At 42.3% G+C, this 19,818-nt stretch overlaps 1 protein-coding gene across 2 annotated transcripts in view; it reads right to left on the bottom strand.

Moving 5' to 3' along the window:
• Positions 1-19,818, bottom strand: part of Slc25a12 (solute carrier family 25 member 12) — an 85,498-nt gene that overhangs the window by 56,366 nt on the left and 9,314 nt on the right. For both annotated transcript variants that reach the window (XM_036183588.1, XM_036183590.1), the window contains exon 3: positions 4,314-4,456. In XM_036183588.1, the coding sequence (XP_036039481.1) occupies positions 4,314-4,456 (143 nt within the window). The remainder of the gene's footprint in view (positions 1-4,313; positions 4,457-19,818) is intronic.

Here is a 19,818-nt window from a genome sequence, read left to right on the forward strand (position 1 = left end):
TTTATGGGGTGCAGTGGGGGTAGGGGACACATTGAACTCCTGACATTCTTGCTTCTATCTCCTGGGTGCTTGGAATTTTTATTTGAAATTGCATATTTTATAACTTTGAAGTAACAAATTTTATGACTGTGTAGTACATTTTCCCACAAAGTCCCTTATCAGAATGAAAACTAATATAATGCCAAAAACGTTGTTTTTATAATTTTCTACAAAATTGTATAAAATAGCCAAGATTTCTACCAAAATGAATGAGTCTTCAACATGCACGGTTAAAAAAAAGAAAAGAAAAAAAAAAAAAAACACCTCATGAAGGATCAGAGAAAAAAACTGGGTCTTCCCAGTGTAACAGATAGAACTTCCAGATGAAATTCTGACTAGACTAAATATAGAAACCACTATCCTAGAAGTTACAGTTTCAAAGAAGCAACTGTCTAAATATTTTAGATCAGATCACATGATAAGTCTCTGTGATCTTCATTTAATGCATAAAATCATTTTGCTTTTCATGATGCAACCAGAACTCCCAAGTTTAAGCCACAATCTCACAAATAACACTTGGCTGCTAACTTGACTTTCAGACAACCCAGCAGGCTATTTATACCACACGATGCTGCTTCTGCGTGAGTGTGTATCAAGCACCTTTTTTCACCGTCTAATGGTGGACAGGGGATGGCAAGAAGGGGCACTTCCTGGGCTAGAAAACATCAGAGGAAATACTGTGTTCTTTGTTGTGTGCTCAGAAAGTCCCAAAAGCAATGCAAAAGACTTACCTGAAGGCACGGAGATTTTGAAGGCAGGTCTCAGATCCGATCAACAAAGGCAGACTACTGACCGCTCCTAAAGCAGCGCCAGCTCACACGTCAAGTTACTTACACTTGTCTGTACTGATTCTACTCACTCGCATGGTTTCCCTTGCCAAGGTGATTCTAAGTAATGTCATACTGCCATCAAGTTACATCCTGTAGGACTCAGAATCAAAAAACCCTAACAGGCTGGGCGGCACTGTGACAGGCGGTGGAGGCACACGCCTTTAATCCCAGCACTCAGAAGGCAGAAGCAGGAGGATCTCTGAGTTCAAGGCCAGCCTGGTCTACAGAGTGAGTTCCAGGACAGCCGGGACTACACAGAGAAACCCTGTCTTGGAAAACAAACAAACAAACAAACAACAACAAAAACCTTTAACCCTGAGGCCAGAGTAAAAGTAACAATTTCATTTTAAGCCTTCATTCACTGTCCTGGGTAACAGTGACAGCAAGAAAAAGAGAATTGGAGAAAGAGAAATTAATAATGAGAGATTACAAGAAAAGAAGACTGGATGTTAAGAGAGTTAATTGTTGATTACCAAGGAAGCTGATTAACCACTCTGAGCCTCTTTTCCTTAACTGTTAAACAAAGGCGATTTCTCGGGATGAGTCAAACATTACCAAAGACTTTGATTCTGTCAGATTAAGATGTAAAACCTTAACCATAATATTGAGTCTTTCCGAAAGCCTGAGATTTCTCCCTAGAAAAATTCTGATACAAATCCACCCATTCTGCATTATATTTAGGAAGTTTAACAACCTCTTAACACCATGCATCCACAAAAAAGCGAGTCCAAGTCTTTTAGAAAATTCTATTTTTTTCTCTGCTTCTGGAAGTAAAAGTGAGACTGTCTTCAAAACGGAAGAAAAAAAAAGTGAAAAGGGTTGCCAGGTGTGGTGATGCCTGTAACCCAGCACTTGGGAGGGTGAAGCTGGGGGATTATCATAAGTTTAAATACGTATCTCACAACCAGCAAAAAAAAAAAAAAAAAAAAAGAAGAGTGAAAGGGTGTCTTTAAAAGGTAAACTCAGGGTTGTGGATTTAGCTCAGTGGTATAGTGCTTGCCTAGCAAGCGAATGCCCGGGTTCAATCCTCAGCTCCAAAAAAAAAAAAAAGGCAAACTCAGCCAGTTGTGGTGACACACACCTTTAATCTCAGAACTGGGAGACAAAGACAGATGGATCTGTAAGTTACAGGCTAGCCAGGGCTACATAGAGATATCTTGTTTCAATAAATAAATACAAAAACCAGGTCAACAACAAACATACCAATATTTTCTAAAAGAGCAAAATGTATGTGCTACCTTTAATAATTCAGAAGGAAGAATTCTAATTAATACATTAATTTCCATAGACCTTCTATCTAACCACTATTTAGACTCTATAAATGAACTGATCTGCAGCTTGGGAGCTGACCTGACATTTTGGTGCCCCCCCCCCACCCAGATAGGGGTTTTTTTTTGTAGATCTCTGGCTGTCCTGGAACTTGGTCTGTAGACCAGGCTGGCCTCGAACTCACAGAGATCCACCTGCCTCTGCCTCCTGAGTGCTGTGATTAAAGGCCCCACCATGCCTGGCATCTGATCTGACATTTTTAATACTAGACAAAAAATGTATAACTTTTATCCAACACCTGGCATTTACAATGATGCATCTTTCCAAGTCATTAAGATGCATTGAGTAAACGTTTGTTGAATGTCCCAAATTTCATGCACTGTGCCAAGTTCTATGGGACAGTAAAAGTGAACTCAGAGTCAGCTCTGGCAGGAAGGAACTCTTGGCCAGTCTTGCTACTTCAACCATTACAGTACTTGGCTCCCTAGATTGCTCAAAACCAGTTTTGTCTTCTCCAACCTTCTTTTCTAAAGCATGATCACATTCATAGTGATGGATAGACTCTTCGCTGCTCAGCTTTTTACACAAGCACCTCTACACCTAGGGAAAAAAAAAATCCTGGCTAGGGGTATAGCTGAAAACTGCCATGGTGAACAATTGTTTTCTTTATGTAACCCAATAAATTGTATTGTATTTGTTCCATAATCCAGCCCCATGCAATTTTACTAACATTTACAGCACCCCTGGAAGAATGGACTAACTCCATAGTAAGATGAATCCTTATTGCTTCTGCGACTTCACACCCATACACTACCAGGCTAAAAGGACCCCAAGACTGGGAGTCTGTACAAGACACAGCAAAAGCCCAGCACACAAAGTCCCCAGTTTCACTGCAACTACATCTTCTGCAGCAGCAAAGCAATGCCACAGTTGACACACCAAAGTACTTACAACACAAATTCCCCACTGCTTACACACACACACACACACACACACACACACACACACACACACACACACACACACACATTCACGTTCATTCATGTTCCTAGGCAATCCTTTCTCCCTCCCTGGAATTCTTCTGCCTGTGAGGCTGTCCTAACTGAGAGTTAACGAAGCTTCCTGGGTCCTTCTACTTTCTGTTTATCATCACTGTCTTACCCCAGAAATACTGACTTGTTTTTACTTTGTCTGGTCCGCTCTTTCCCACTAAGCTATGAACTTATTCTTAAGGTCAGCAACCTCATTTTATTCATGCTTACATTTATAAAGCCCAATAGTACCCGGCAAATTGTGGTGTTAACGTAATGTTTTCCAACTAAATAAGTAGACAGATGAATACAGACCACTCCCTAAGTTCTTCATAGTGCTTGTCTCCTCCTAACATGCTATAATTTACTTTTTGTAAATTTTATTGCCTTTTGTGGCTTGCTTTCTGACACATTCTAACACTAAGAATAATGCACGACACATTAGCAGGTACTCAGTATTTTTCAAATAAATGAATACAAAAAATAAGATTCATTATAAGGAGCCCTTCCTGATCAGATTATCCAATATAAAATATGGTTTCTCTCATGTAAACTTTTTTTTTTTTAGAAAACAAGAACCGACAGCTTACATGGTAATGGCAGTAAATAACACCATTTTATGAGTTTCAAGGGAAGGTATTGGTCACTATTAAAACCCCAGATACAGGGCTAGAAAGGTGGCTCAGTAGTTAAGAACCCTGGCTACTCTTAGGGATAACACAGATTCAGTTCCCAGCACCCACACAGCAGCTCACAACTCTCTGTAACTCAGTACCCAGAGAACTGATGTCATCTTCTGGCCTCCTCACACACCATGCACATAGTGCATATACATACATGCAGGAAAAAATTTACATACATAAAAATAAATACATCTTTTAAATAATTTAAGATGCAAGCTAATCATAGTGATGCACCTTTAATCCTAGCACTCAGAAACAGGAGGAGCTCTGTGAGTTCAAGGCTAGCCTAGTCAACATACTGAGTTCCAGGCCAGCCAGGGCTATGTAGTAAGACCTTGTCTTAATAATAATAATAATAATAATAATAATAATAATAATAATAAAGATGATATGAAACTTACAGCTTTACATTTTTAATAAAATATACAACTAATTTTCAGAACAGGTATAAAGGTTCTTACCCATCCTTGGTTTGATCAGCTACTCCTGCCAAGAGCTGCACAATCTTTGGGTTGCTGTTTGGATCATTGTACAGGCCAAGGTAGCGCTGAACAAAGTCTTCTGGGGTCATGTAATGTTCTCCATCCACCTCAGTACTGGCATACTGAAAACCAAACAAAAAGGCACTTTGAAAAAGGAGGATGATTCAACATCATGTGGTTGCTAACAGTTGTTTGGGGAAAAGTAAACCAAGTTACGGTACTGAAATCAAACTAAGGATATTAAGTGTGGATATGGATTGCCTCTGGGTAGTGAAAAACCAAGTGCCCAGATACCAATTTAAGAGCACAGTAAAGAACTGATGCATGGTCAACATTGATGAAAATCTGCTGGGCGAAATGAACCAGACACAGAAGGCCCATAGTGTAGGATCCCATTTACGTCAAATGTCCACAAAGGTAAGGCCATGGATGAGCACCCAGAATTATGACTGCCAGGACCTGAGAGAGGGAAACAGGAGCTAATGGCTCAGTGAGTGTGGGGGTTTCTCTCTGAGAAAGATGAGTGGGTTCTGGAATCACATAATGGTGACTGTCACACATTACAAACATTTAAAATAAAACCACTAAATAGTGCACTTTAAAATGATCACAACAGGAACCTTTATGTCATGGGACTACTTAATCTCAATTAAAAATACATGAGTTGGGGCTAGAGAGATGGTTCTGGAGTTAGGAGTACTGGCTGCTCTTCCAGAAGACCTGGGTTCAGTTCTCAGCACCCACACAGCCCCTGACAATAGTCTGTAACTCCAGGTTCAGGAGATCTAACTCCCCCTTCTGGACTCCTAGGGCACTACAATCATGTGATGCACAGACAACATGCAGGCAAAACACCCACGCACATAAAATAAAAATAAAGGAATTTTTAAAAATAAATAATAAAATAAAATACAAAGGGGCCAGCAAGATGACTCTTGCTAACAAGCTTGACGATCTGAGTTCAAGTCTAGGGAATCACACAGTAAGAGAGAATTGATTTCCAAAAGCTGTCCCCCAACTTCCACACAAATGACTTACCACACACCCACACGCACTCATAACACACACACACACACACACACACACACACACACACACACTAAATAAGTAAGTGTAAAATTACATGGGCTGAGGAATACAGCTTTCCTATCATGAGTTTAATCTACTGCACTGCAAAAATAAAATAAGTAAGTAAAAATAAAAACATTGGTAAGATAAGAGAAACCAGAAAAACTAAGGGAAGTAAAAGAGAGGCCAAGGCCCCAAATGTGAGCTCACAGACACCTCACTTCCCAGATGCAGCCTTTTGCCAAGAGCCCACGAGAGGGGGGCAGGGCTGCAGGGGGCACAGGATGCCTTTGAAAGTGAAATTACTGTGTTCTAAGAGATCTTCCATTATTCCAAGTCCCAGTCACTGGAAGAAGAAATAAAAAGTCTTTTACATCTCATGTAATTTTTTAAAAGTGTGCTTACCAAAGAAACCCCTTATCATTTCAAGGACTCAGTGCATGGGGGCATGACCAAGAGTCATTACCAACAAAGAAGTAAGATCAGGAAATTTCCCAAACTGAAGACTAAAAGAACTCATTAAATGTCATGCACACATGCAAAAAATAATTAATGTAAAAAAAAAAAATCTCACCAAGCCTCACTCACCCTTATAAAACTGCAGGACAGCAAAATAAAAAAGAACAATCCTAAAAGTCCCCAGAGAGAAATACTGGGTCAGAATAAAGTATCCGAGAGATTATCTCTGACCGGGAATTCTAAACTCTCCACCAAAGGTAAAGTTAGCTACACGATTTTGAGTTATCTGTATTCTCACTATTACTTTTGTGTCTTTGTGTCCTCTTTCTCGGGAAACTGTGGACTTTTCTGGTACATGGATTCATTTGGGGTGGGCACACATGCCACAGCGTGAGTGTGGAGGTTAGGGTGTGACTTTCCAAAGTCAGTTCTCTCCAAGCACCAAACTCAGGTCACCAAGCTTAGCCCTGGTGCCTCCCTTGCTCAGCTAGCTCACTGGCCCCAGAGGAATTTTTCTTTTTTAAGAGAGAGTGAACTAAATCAAAGAGAGTATGTAGGAATCAGGGGCAGGTGATCCATTGAGGAAATGGGTAAGGGAACCAGGACCAAGGTGCTGCAGCCCTCCAGGGTACCTACTCCTGACTGGGGCAAACAGAAAGCTACAGGAAGCGAAGCCACCAGAAAAACCCAAAGACCAGATTACCCAAGGCACAGAGTGAGAAGAAAGGGATGCTGGGAAGAATGTAAATCCTCACCGAATTCTACCTTCATCATCTATTTACTCCTTCCCCTTGGCCGTGTGTGTCTACACCCCTACCCTGACAAAGCTGTTTACTCCTTCCCCTTGGCCGTGTGTGTCTACACCCCTACCCTGACATAGCTGTTCTCCCTTTCACAAATATCCCCTTCAACACTGTACTTTACCATCTCCCACCAAAAATGTCAGAGGAGAATCTTTGTCTAGTTTGTTCCCTAATATGCTCCTAGAAACAAAAACAGTGCTTGGCACATAGTAGGCACTCAAAAAAACATCCATTAAATTAATGAATCAGCAGTAGGTATATAAACAAGCAAATAAAAGTCTGATAATCAAGTGGTGGCACACGCCTTTAATCCCAGCACTCGGGAGGCAGAGGCAGGCGGATCTCTGTGAGTTCGAGGCCAGCCTGGGCTACAGAGTGAGTCCCAGGAAAGGGCAAAAGTTACACAGAGAAACTCTGTCTCAAAAAAACAAAAAAAAAAAAGTTTGATAATCTTTAGCTATGAAAATGTATTTGCATAGGGCAAAATAGGAAATATGAAAAGTAATGACTTGAGCCGGGGTGCTGGGGGCTCACACCTGTAATGCCAACATTCAGGAGGCCAAAGCAGGAGGATCATAGTGTGTTTGAAGACAGCCTGCATCTGGTAGAAGCGTTTGTTTATCACCAAGCCTGACATCCTGAGTTCAATGCCCAGAACCCACAAGGTGGAAGGAGAAACCGGAGTCCTCTAAATTGTCTTCTGACCTCCACACGTACACCGTGTGAGCATGTGTAAACAATACTTGCAGTCAGAAAAATGATACTGAATAATGATCAAACGTTATAACTGTATTGAGAAGAACGGAGGATAAACCTGTTAAGTATTGTAAGGAAGCTTGCCTAGCTCGGGCACAAGGCCCTGGGCTCAATCCTTGATACTTAAGAAAAGAGAAAAACCTATAAATGTCAGCATAAAAATATAAAAGGAAATACCAAAATCAATAGCAAAAGGAGGTTTAAGTGGCTGCCTCGTGGGTTAGGGGGTAAGACAGAGAAGGATCAGGGTGAGGACCGCTGTTTGCTCTTGGCTTAACTATTTCCAATACCTGTGAACTGAGTAAACCATCTGCCCTTCCAACCAGGAGGGAATTTAAACCAGAAATGTTCCCTTTGTCTTACTCTGAAAACATCAAAGGTCACACTTGAAAAAAAGAAAAAAAAATCGTCGCCTTGCAAAAGAAGGAGCCTAAGGTGGACTTCTTTACTAGCTGATGCTATCAGGAGCACTTGAGAAGTGTCACCCTCCAAATGAACCATGCCCTGGCCACATGACTACAAAAGCCATCCTGAGGCAGCCTTGTGTTTAATCCTGGCTCTATTACAAATCAGCTCATGTGAGTCTTTAGACAAGCTCCTTCCTTCCCCAGGACTCTGGATCATGCACACTTTTGTGCAATGAAGATAAAGTAACTCTTTGATATAGTGAAGGAGTGGGTCTATAAACAAGGGTCAAAGCAAACACAGAAGACCAGGGGCTGGCAGAAACAGCACGGCACAACAGCACCACACACTGCTCTTGCAGAAGACCTGAGTCTGGGTGGTTCACAAATGCTTGTAACTCTGGCTCCAGAGGGATCCAACGCTTTGGCCTTCTGAGACACTCATATTCACATGTACATTATTTGCTCCCCACCCACACACACATACACAGTTAAAAATAAAAGTAAAAAAAAAAAATCAACCTAAAAGGGAACAAACTGGCCAGGCAGTGGTGGCACATGCCTTTCTTTAATTCCAGCACTCGGGAGGCAGAGGCAGGCGGATCTCCGTGAGGCCAGCCAGGTCTTCAGAGCGAGTTCCAGGACCGTCAGAGCTGTTACACAGAGAAACCCTGTCTTGAAAAACCAAACCAAACCAAACAATCTTATATTAGCAGTGTCCGTAAAGGAATTCTGGCCTCTGATATTAAATGTCGTCTACCGGCTCTCACTACACATTTCCTCCCTGTGCTTCCATTAACATTTGCCATAATAGGACACATGTGGATTCTTTTTGTTGTTTTTGTTGTAGAAACAGGCTCTCCTGTGTTCTGGGCTGGCCTCAAACTCACTATAACCTTGAACTTGGGATCCTCCTACCTCCACCCCATCATTCCCACCGCACCTCCGACCCCCAGTTCTGGGATTTACATGCACGAGCTACCCTGTAGGGCTGGGGATCAAACGAGGGCTTGATACGAGCTGGGCAAGCATTACCAACTGAGCTCCACCTTCAGTCCCTGGACAGGTTAACAAGAACACAAAAATCAGCAGAGCTAAGGACAGGCAGCAGTGGAGAGAGGCACAGGAGTCGAGGGGTTACTGGGAGTGGCAAGGGAGGCCAGCACTAAGAAATCTGATAGCAGGATTTAAGGAGCCCAGTGAGTCACCCAACAACGGGAACATGGCTGCCAAAAACTAAGTAAGAGCACACATACACCTCAGAAACCAAAGGAGTGTCTGTTCTAAGGGCACTTGGGATTTGGGGGGAGCGGCACCGCAGTGTCTGATTTCAACCAGAGAAAGGAAATTTCAACCTGGGGGATAACTTAGAAATGAGAAAAATCTTTGTTTGTCCCTTTCTGGGAGAGGGGTTAATTGGAGTGAGTAACAGTAATAAATAGAGTTTGGGGCTGGGGGTATGGTTCACGGGTACAGCATTTGCACAGAGTGAAGGAAGCCCTGGGTTTGATTCCTAACAGCACCCACAGTGGCGGGTGATACTGTCCTGTCTTAAGCATGTCATTTTGTGTGTTCTCTTTTCCTGTTGAAGAAAGACAAAAGAAACAAGAGAGAGAGAATGAGAGGGAGGCAGGGAGGTGGGCAGAGCTCAAGAGATAGCTCAGAGGGTAAGAGTGCTTGCTACGCAGGCGTGGGACCTGAGTTCGAACTCCTAGCTCCCATGTAAAAAGCCAAGGGTGACCACGCAAGTGTCTGTAATGGCAGCACTGGGGAGGCAGAGACAGGAGGATGGCTGGGACTTGTTGACTGCCAGTTTCTCCAGTTTCAGTAAGAGAAGAGGTGCACATAGGTTCTTACACACACCCCATTCCCACCCCACGGTGAGCACACACCACACTCACAAATACAAAGAGAGAAAAAGAATGGGTGAATGAATGAATGGATACAGATTGAGTACCTCAAAATGCCTGGGACCAGAAGTATTTTTAATACAGATTATTTTTCAAATATTTGCATAGACTAATGGGAAATCTTTTTGCTATTGTTATTTTTGTTCATTTGCTCGATTTCTCTTTTTTAGGCAGGGTCTCAGGTAGTCTAAGCTGGCCTCAAACTCACTATGTAGAAGAAGCTGGTCTTGAACTGATTCTCTTGCCTCCACCCCCTTCAAACACTGGGATTACAGGCACTGCTACATCTGGTTCCTTAATGAGATATCTAAACACAAAATTCCATTGTTTCGCACATACTCTTGAGGCTTAAATGACAAATGTTCCCCATAGTTAGGGGCATTTGAAAATTTGGTCCCTAGTTGGTGGCTGGGGAGGTTTAGGTGATGCAGTATTGCCAGAGGAACTGTGTCACTGGTGGGTGGACTTTGAAATGAAAAGCTTCCCATCACTTCCAGTTCCCTCTCTATGCGTTCTGCTTGCGTTTGAAGATGGGAGCACTCAGCTTCCTGCTCCTGCTGCCTGCCGTGTCTGCCACCTGCTGCTGTGCCTCCTTGCCATGATGGACTCACCCCTCTGGAACCATAAGCCCAAATAAAGCTTTTCTTCCGGAAGTCGCCTTTGTCATCGTGGTGTTTTATCCCAGAACAGAAAAGTAATACACACACCTCTCTACACACGGCCTGAAGGTGACTTTAATACAATATTTTCAGTGCCTGTTTATTGATCTCAACCCATTATATAAGGTCGGGTATAGAACTTCCTGCATACACCATCACATCAATGTTCAAGAATTTGGATTCTGGAGCGTTTATGATTTCAACGTTTAAGAATAGCAATGTCCAACCTACACACAAAGTTAAGGAGCAGAAAGTTGAGACTGAAAAAGGTCTTTGGGACCAAGTTATGGAAGGCCATGAAAGCTGAACAGATAACAAATGTCAGTCTGTGAAGCTTGCTGTATCGTGAAGGATGGAAGGGCAGAAGACGCGACAGAGACAAGGAGACCGCATAGTGTCGGTCTCACAGAGCCTGGTCAAGGTCCCTGAGGCCAGCAGGAATGCAGGGAGGTAAAAGGCCCCAGGGTGGGCACTGCCCACAGTGTCTTACTTCACAACTGTAAGGGCGCTGCTTTGTCAAGAGCCAGGAGAGAACACGAACACATGGCAGAGCTGTTCGTAAGAATTACTTGCCCATCCCTTCTGATCGAGAGGCGTGTGTTCTCCGGAGCCTGTGCCTGGCTGCCAGGACAAGCACACAGCCTACCCAGAACCAACAGTGAAAGTAGGAGGCACCCAGAGAGTCCCCAGGATGCGCCCGACTTGAAAACCCAGGAAACAGCAGCATTAGCGCAAGCTACCAAGGACACAGCAGCAACAGGGAAACAAATGCTTTGGTTGACACGAGCTGACAAAGACCTAGGCTTACAAATGATGCCAGGGAACAACTCCCCGACTCTCCCAGTCGACTTTAACTTGATTTTAATCGAAAGATGGAGTGTATAGCTGAAGGGGGGAAAAACCGTCTTCTCCTCTGCAGGAGTCGGTACTTGACTTCTACAGAAAACAGAGAACTAATTAACCCATTAAATTAGAGGCAATTATGTGGCAATGTCAGGAAGCCTGCTGCCTGAACAGACAGAACCAAAGAGTTCTGAATGGGAACTAGAAGCTACCCAGAGTCAGTTAAAACGCTAAAACGAATTAGAGATTACACTATAGAGAAGGGCTGGTACCAGCACGGACAGGCTGCAGAGGCAGCTCTGTGGCGGGAGAGCACACACCTGGAGGATGGAAGGCCCGGTTCCAGTCCTTGCACCCCTGCACCACACACACACACACACACACACACACACACACACACACGCGCGCACGCACGCCACGGAACCCATGTGAAAGTTAGAGGACTGCTTTCGGGACAGGGTTCTTTTCTTCCTGCATGTTGAGTCCCAGGGGTGACGCTCAGGTCATCAGGCTTGACAGCAGGCACTTTTAACGTCTGAGTTACCTCGCCAGTCCTACAGGCACATAAGTCTTTAGACCAGGATGAGGTTGTGCTTGAGTACAATCCTCAGCAGCAAAATAAAATCCAGGTGTGTGTGATGTGTTTAAACCCAAAGTACTTTAAAAAATAGTTTTTAAAATATGTATGGACCACTTATTTTAAATAACTTACTTTTAATGCTTCTTTTAATTGACTGCTAATAATAGGGTTGGATTGGGGTTATTAATTTTTTCATTAGGTTTTTTTTGTTTGTTTGTTTTTTTAAAAAAGCAGGGTCTCCTGTAGCCCAGGCTGGCCTTTGACATGCTTTGTAGCCAAAGGTGACCTTGAACTCTGATCTTCCTGCCTCTACATTCCAAGTGGTGAGATTACACACAGGCACCACTACACTACACCCAGCCTGGTAATAATGTTGTAGACAGATTCTTATTTTTCTTTTAGGAAATAAAGATACCATGAGGTGGTGCTTACATTTATGCTTCTCAATAGGGAGCCTGAGGCCACCTACAGTGAACAAGGGTCTGTCTCACATACACACACACACACACACACACACACACACACACACACACACACAAAATACCGATAAAGTAATATCAGAATAGAAATTAAAACTGTTAAGGGCCTTATTGAGGCCTTCTCACTGTACTAACCAAAATACCTTCTATATTTACATTAAAAATGGAAAAAGAGAATTAAAATAATATTTTGAGATCTCAGCTGTTAGAATATGTGCTGCTCAGCTGAGTGGTGGTGGCGCACACAATCTCAGAGCTCGGGAGGCAGAGGCAAGTGGATCTCTGTGAGTTCGAGGCCAGTCTGGGTTCTAGAACAGCCATGACTACATGGGAAAACCCTGTCTTGAAAAAAAACCCAATTAATTAATGTATTACAATCTTTAAAAATAGAGCTTGGAGTCTTCCAAAATAGCACTGTGCCAAAGATTTTATATCTTAAGTAATTTAATAGTTTTATCACATCTTTTCCATTTTTGTTCCTATCATTTCAAAGGGTAACCTAAAATGACTTAAAATAAAATTGCCGAATATTATATCCTTATGCCAAATACCTTTAGAGTTAATCACTTGCCATTTTTAAAGCTGTTTCTTAAGCAGTTGTAAATCCCTCCTGGGCAAGAAGTCAAGGACACATGGAAGACATTGACGAGAAGAAGCTCCCAGCTGACGAAAAATAAGTGGTCTGGTTTCCAGATTAAACTTTTTCAACCTAACTCAAGTATTCAGAATGCAAACATGCACATAGCTTTTGACATTTCCAGAGACATTTACATTTACACCAAGTGTAGTTCACATGTGCTTGAGAGGCCTTGGCAGTCTGAGGCTTAAAAAACAAAATAGACCGTATGAGAGCCTGGAGTCCTCATATATGTAATCAAAATCACACGTTAAAATTGGCAGGGTTTCTTATACAAAGGCATGTTGTAATTACACTGAACTGTCTACTGCCCGAGGGGAGAAGGTCGTGCCACCCTGAAACGGTTGGCCTTTTGAAGCCAAAAGATGAATACATCAAGGCTTCACCTGTCTGGTGTAAACTGGAGAGGAGAAACTCCCTTGCAATTTACTAACATTAACCTTAGGTGACCTTTCATACATATGACACCCACCTTACAAGCTAACTGTGGTAATTATAGCTTACAAAGCACTCACACACCTCTAAATTTCTACTAAGGGGGAGAAAAGATTATCTCAAAAATTCATAACTGAAATAAATTTTGTAAAAAAGTCTAAAGATGATAAAATTTAATCTGTTTGAATGGTGTAAGTTTAAAAAAAAAAAAACAGATTCATGCTGGGCAGTGGTGGTGTATGCCTTTAATCCCAGCACTCGGGAGGCAGAGCCAGGCTGATCTCTGTGAGTTCGAGGCCAGCCTGGGCTACAGAGTGAGATCCAGGACAGGCTCCAAAGCTATGCAGAGAAACTCTGTCTCAAAAAGACAAAACAAAACAAAAACAGATTCAGTGATGATTCTTATTCAAATGTGTGTGCCTACACATATTTTTTATCTATCTATCTATCTATCTATCTATCTATCTATCTATCTATCTATCTATTTCAGGGCTGGACTAGGAAACACAAGCCTGTAATCCAGACGCTCAGGAAGGCTCTCACACACACACACAGCCTACCACAAGCTTGAGGCCAACCTGTGGTAACTAGCAAGCTCCATGTCAGTGAATGGTACAAAGTAAGACCCTGACTCAAACAGACAAAAATCAGATAAAGAAGTCAATAAACTGCAAAAATGAAAATTGAGATGTTGGGTCTGGAAAGATGGCTTAGCAGTTAAGAGCACTTACTGACCTTTTTAGAGCTCAGTTTCCAGCACCCAGGTCAAGGAGTGCAGGGGATTCAGTGTCCTCTTTATGGCTTCTGCTGGCAACTGCATTGACATGCACATACCCCCAAACAGAGGTGTGTGTGTGTGTGTGTGTGTGTGTGTGTGTGTGTGTGTGTGTAATTAAATACACATATATAATATATTTATATAGGTATATAATTAAAAATAAATATAATTTTTTAATTGTGATGTATTACAAATAGATTTTTTTTTTTAATTGTCTTGTTTTTTTGAGACAAGGTCTCACTGTGTAGCTCTCTGGCTGTCCTGGAATTCACTATGTACATCAGGCTGGCCTTGAACTCAGAGATTATATAATAAAACAAGATCAAACTATTTTTCTAAAAGTATGCCTACCAAAACTAAAGTCACATATCTAGAAAAACTGCTTTATAAGCCAAAAAAAAAAAAAATCTGTGGAAATCAAATCTTTCTGTGTTATTGTGTTTCAGCAATAGCCCATGCTGGGTATGCCTCAGCGTTGATACCTAAACAGGTCTCAGTGCGGACAAGTAGGACACACAACTTTGTTAGGAGGAGGGACAGGAGAATCAGAATCAGGAACTGAAGTCCTAAATCCCAGGCCAGTAACTCATTGGGGACTTTTTGGGGGGGAAAAAAAAAGCGACTCAGTTGGGCACGGTTGCAGCTACGTGGGAAGTTAAGGCAGAATCATTTGCAAACAGCCTGAGCAGCACCAACATCTCTAAATAAGCAAATATCTCTCAGTTTCTTCTCTGACAAGTAGTTCGAAGCAAAACAGCTGGCCCGTTGTTGGGGGGGGCGGTCTTCAACGCCAAAGTATTCGGAAATGGGCAAAGATGAGTGTTGCTCTGAAATGCTCAGAAGCAGGAAAGGGGAGGGTCTTACTGCCTTCCTACTGGCTTTCCTGCTTTTACGGAGAAGTTACTCATCTTATAGTTGGCCTCTCGGCAAACCGAGGTTGCCCAGGGGTCAGCTTCCAGCAGGTCGGCTGGGACTGCTCTAAGCGGCTCTCTCTACACATCCGACACGCGGCTGTAATCCGAGTCAAAACAGTCTCTCCATGACCACCGCAAGTGATAGGAACTAATATTTTAGATCTTAACATCCTTCCAACTTCACTGACTCCAGAAATGGTGTCACTGAGTTTGGTAACGAGACATACCACACAGAGTGTTTCCCGCGTGGAAAAAGGAGTTATGGGAACAATAGAGGGGGACATTATGTACCAGGGCGAGAACTGAGAGCAGGAAGCTAATCCTCTCGCTGTCCACTATTACCGCTCGTCCTTCCCAGGGAAGCCAAATTTAGTCAGGAATGTGTGCCCTTTCACTGTGCACGCCGTCTGCATGAGGAGCAAAGACCACAGCACACCTGACGCACGAAACTTGTACAACAGTGGATGTGAGAGTAACCTTATTTTGATACACCCAGTCAATGGGGAAAAAAGCTTATTCTATCATAAGTGTTTCAAGGGGAAAGAAGTAATTTTCTACACATAGGACAAGCGGGGTGTGGTGTCTTGTGTCTGTAAATCTAGCTCTCAGAAGACTGAGGCAGGAGGATTATGAAATTGAGCCCAGCCTTGACTACAGAGTAAGTTCCAGACAAGCCAGATCTACAAAAGCGCCTCTGGTCTCAAAAATAAATGAATGAAAAAAAATTGGCTTTTTAACTTTAAGAACTTCATTAAGACTTAGAACTACTTTAAAGCAAACCAACAAAAAAATTAGTGAGTAATATAAAAATTTCCAAGATTATAACATCATATGTTTTAAGGAAAAGCGGATTCATCCATTTAATTTTTTATTTATTTATTTATTTATTTATTTATTTATTTATTTATTTATGTGCTTTGAAATATATTTTACACTTATTTATTGTTTGTGTGGGGTGGGGACAGGAACAGAACTCAGGTCATTAGATTTGGCAGGAGGCAACTTTACCTGCTGAGCCAACTCACCAGCCCAGTTTTAGGCTTTTTGAAGAAAATTCTTGCTAGGTTCAAGGTCCAATCTGGCCTCAAACTTATGGTGACACCCCAGCTTCAGCCTCCTCAGGGCAAGAATTTCAGGTGTGTGCCACCACAACAGGTTTATAAGGTGCTGGGGGGTCAAACTCGGTACTGTGTGCTTTGCAGGGCAAGTATTCTACCAACTAAAATACATCCCCAGCCCCATACACCTGGGTTTAATATAAATATTAAATTTACATATATAACCCTCAGATCCATAACCTATTTAATTTTTGCAAACAAAATTCTCAAGAATCCTGCCCTTCTGACTCAGAATGCTTCCATAAATACTAGTGCTTATTTTTTTCTTTCTACTTCATGTATGTACTAGAAATAGACAAAAAGATTTCAAAATTGGACTTACAAGATGGCTCAGTGGGGAGGAGCTTGCCACCTAATGATCCAAACCTAATGGCTGGAGTTCAAACCCCAGAACCCATGTGCAGGTGCAAGGGGAGAAACAATGTCACAATAAAAAATTAAATTGATTTCTTAAAAGACTGTACAACTTAAAATGCATGTTTTCTCTGTCCATTATAGCTAGTCCGACCGTCCGCCAGGACAATGCAATTTCTAACAGATTGGGGAGGAACTCAAGAGCCTTGTAAGTGTTGAAACAAATGAATGCTAGGGCTTCATTTTCTCTTCTAAAGGATGAAAAACCTTGGAAATAAAATAATAACCTCAGAGAATCCAATAACTGGAACCGGGAAGCTTCCCAGGGGAGATTAAGTTGAATAATTCGTTTGTACTGTTCTTTAACTAAACACTTCAGTCGCTTGTTCCAAGTAACCATGGGAACATACAAGGAGCATATATGTTCATAAGCCTGGACAAATTGTGTCTCTTTGATAACCGAGGTACAGTTCTTGGGGAGATAGCAAACCTCGATGCTGTTAAGGTTTGATTGAAAACCAACATTCTGTCACAGAACAAGAAGGTATTTTATCCTGATCTGGCAGATGTTGACAGATCAGAGAGAGATCCACCAAATGCAAGGAATGGGTCTAGCCTGCATCTCATCAGTGTTTAACACGTTTGTGGGTTTTGTGGTTGTTGTTATTGTTGTTTGGGGGGGCTTTGTTTGTTTGTTGTGTGTTTGTATCTGTGTGCCTGTGCTCACACATGCCCAAAGATCCCCTGGAACTAGAGTTACCGCTGGCTGTGAGCCACCTAGCAGGAGCTGGGAGCCCAACTCAGATCCTATGCAGCAGCAAGAAGCGCTCTTAGCCGCCGAGCCTTTGCTCTAGCCCCACACAAAGATTTTTTTGAAGCAGAAAAGAACAGAGTGATTCTGAATGTACTAACAGTTTATAATTAAACTATTACTGCTTCTCTGGTCCCAGCTAAGCACCTGACAGCTCAGAAGGAAACAGCCGCTGCCTGCCACAGCCTCAGCTCTCCCAGCCTATGTCAGACTGGCCATCCATCTTCTCAGAACTGCACAGAGGAATTACCACTGAGGTTGATAACATCTGCACATGGACTCTTGTGAAGACTTCAGATGCACGTCTTAAGAATGTGCTGACTACTCACACATGGTGATAAACACATGTCAACAGTGGAGTCACTTTAGTAATTTCAGCACAGCCACCTAGACAAGGATGTATGATTGTCTTCATCTCTAAACAGAACTGGAACAAGACACGAAGCTTGATTTGGTTCTTCGTGTTCTCAGGCACACTTTAGCAGTCTCCTCACTGAATCTTTAGAAGACCTGTCCGCACTGAGTGCATCAGCTCTTAGAGAGAAAATAGATTCCAAAGGCACTATACATACCTAAGGCACATTAAAAATAGGGCAAAGAGAATTCAAACTCAGGTTGGAAGCCTGAGTTGCAATTGGTGGTCAATGCCTATAACCCAACACATGGGAAAGTGAGAAAGGAGGATTTAGAGTTCAGGACCAACCTGGGTAACACAATGAGTTCAAGGTCAACCTGGGCTACCTAATGAAATCCAATCTACAAAAACAAAACAAACAAAAATGGAAGTCCAAACTCAACCAAACACACAAGAAGTTAAAAAGCAAAACAAAGCACTGAGCCCACAAAAGCCCATGTTGGCTCCAGCTGGATTGATCCTGAGGCCTCCCGCGTGTGCGTCTTTACCCAGCTCAAGATGTTCTAAGAGCACTGTTGACAGATAGAAGGAAATGAAACCTCCAAGAATCGGCGTCTACTCAAAGCAGTCATCCACAAGGAAGCATGGAAACAGAAAAACCAGTTTACATATCAATATGATCTACTTAAACATGCTCTGTTGAAACTATAACTTCAACTATTCCAAAGTGAAAGGGGTGGGGGTGGGGGGAAGGTCTTCAATGTTTTCTGTCTTGCTGCTAAGAAAAAAAAAAAAACGAATCTAAATTCTTGCAAGGCCTAGACACAAAGGCCTGCTGGACGTGGCTCCTTCAGCCTCATCTGTCACTGGCCTCCTCATTCACTGACACTTCAGACCCACTGGCTTCCTTTCCTACCGGTGACCACAGCAAAGTCATTTTCTGCATCTGAGCCACATAGATGTGAGCCCCAAGCTGGGATCCTCTCCACCACTTCACCTTGAGAGTTCAGTTCTTAACACTAACACACTCAGGAGCAGTCATTGGTCTCCTGAAGGTGGTGAAAAATAGTGGTGCTTTCCTCGTTCTTTTTATTTTCTTTATTGTACTTGTCATGTCTGTAGTAATCTCTTTTTGTGAGCTTTTTTATGTCTGGGTCACTCCTAGATGCTAGGGATCCAAACTCATGTCTTCATGCCTGTGTGGCAAGCTCCTTACTGACTGCCAAGTCCCCAACTCCTTAGTATCTGACTTGTAAATCTAGAGTGAGGCGTCTCCCAAAAACCAGTAAACAACATAATACGTAAACAAATATTTAGTGACCCAAAGGATGCCTCTTCCCACTAAACATTCCTGCTGTCACAGCACCCTAAAAAACACATTCTTGCTTTACGTCATCGCTGCCTTCCACTTAGCCTTCAATTTAGAATAAACAAGGCAGAGCTAAGGATGTAGTTCAGTGGTGGAGCACTTGTCCAGTATGAGCAAGATCTTGGATTCAAAGCACAGCAAATAAATAATAGATAGATAGATAGATAGATAGATAGATAGATAGATAGATAGATAGATGGATAGATGGATGGATAGATAACACCAAAAAGTGCACTTTCATGTGTTATAGAACCTTCATTGTCCATTGGTGCTAATGAAGAAAAGAATAGAAATCAAACTAACATTTGGATTCGTATCTCAGCAAACTTTGGTCTGGCATACATAGTTGTATCATCTCAACATGTATTGCTTTCAGCATACAATAAACCAATAAACGAACACAGAAAGTCTACCAACTAAAAAGAATTGAGAGATCTTTTAAAAATAGGGGGAAAAAATCTGTTTCAAGCCTACGTTGTCACACAGCACAGAGAAGGCTAATTCCTCTCTTTGACATTCATCAGATTGGTAACAAACCTCTGTGTCGGCCCCTCCTCACCCGCCTCTTATTACTACTATTGTACCCTCTCAATATTGTATACTTCTGATGCAGAAAAATTGGGTCAATGATAGTGTGTGGGCAAGAGAGGGAAAAGAAGAAAGAAACAAATCAGGAAATGACGGTCCCATAGTGGCTTAGTAAAGTCGGAGTGTGAGAACTGGCTGGGAAAGGACAGCACAATTGATTGGCT

This window comes from Onychomys torridus, chromosome 4 (assembly GCF_903995425.1).
Source record: "Onychomys torridus chromosome 4, mOncTor1.1, whole genome shotgun sequence".
NCBI classification, from domain to species: Eukaryota; Metazoa; Chordata; class Mammalia; order Rodentia; family Cricetidae; genus Onychomys; species Onychomys torridus.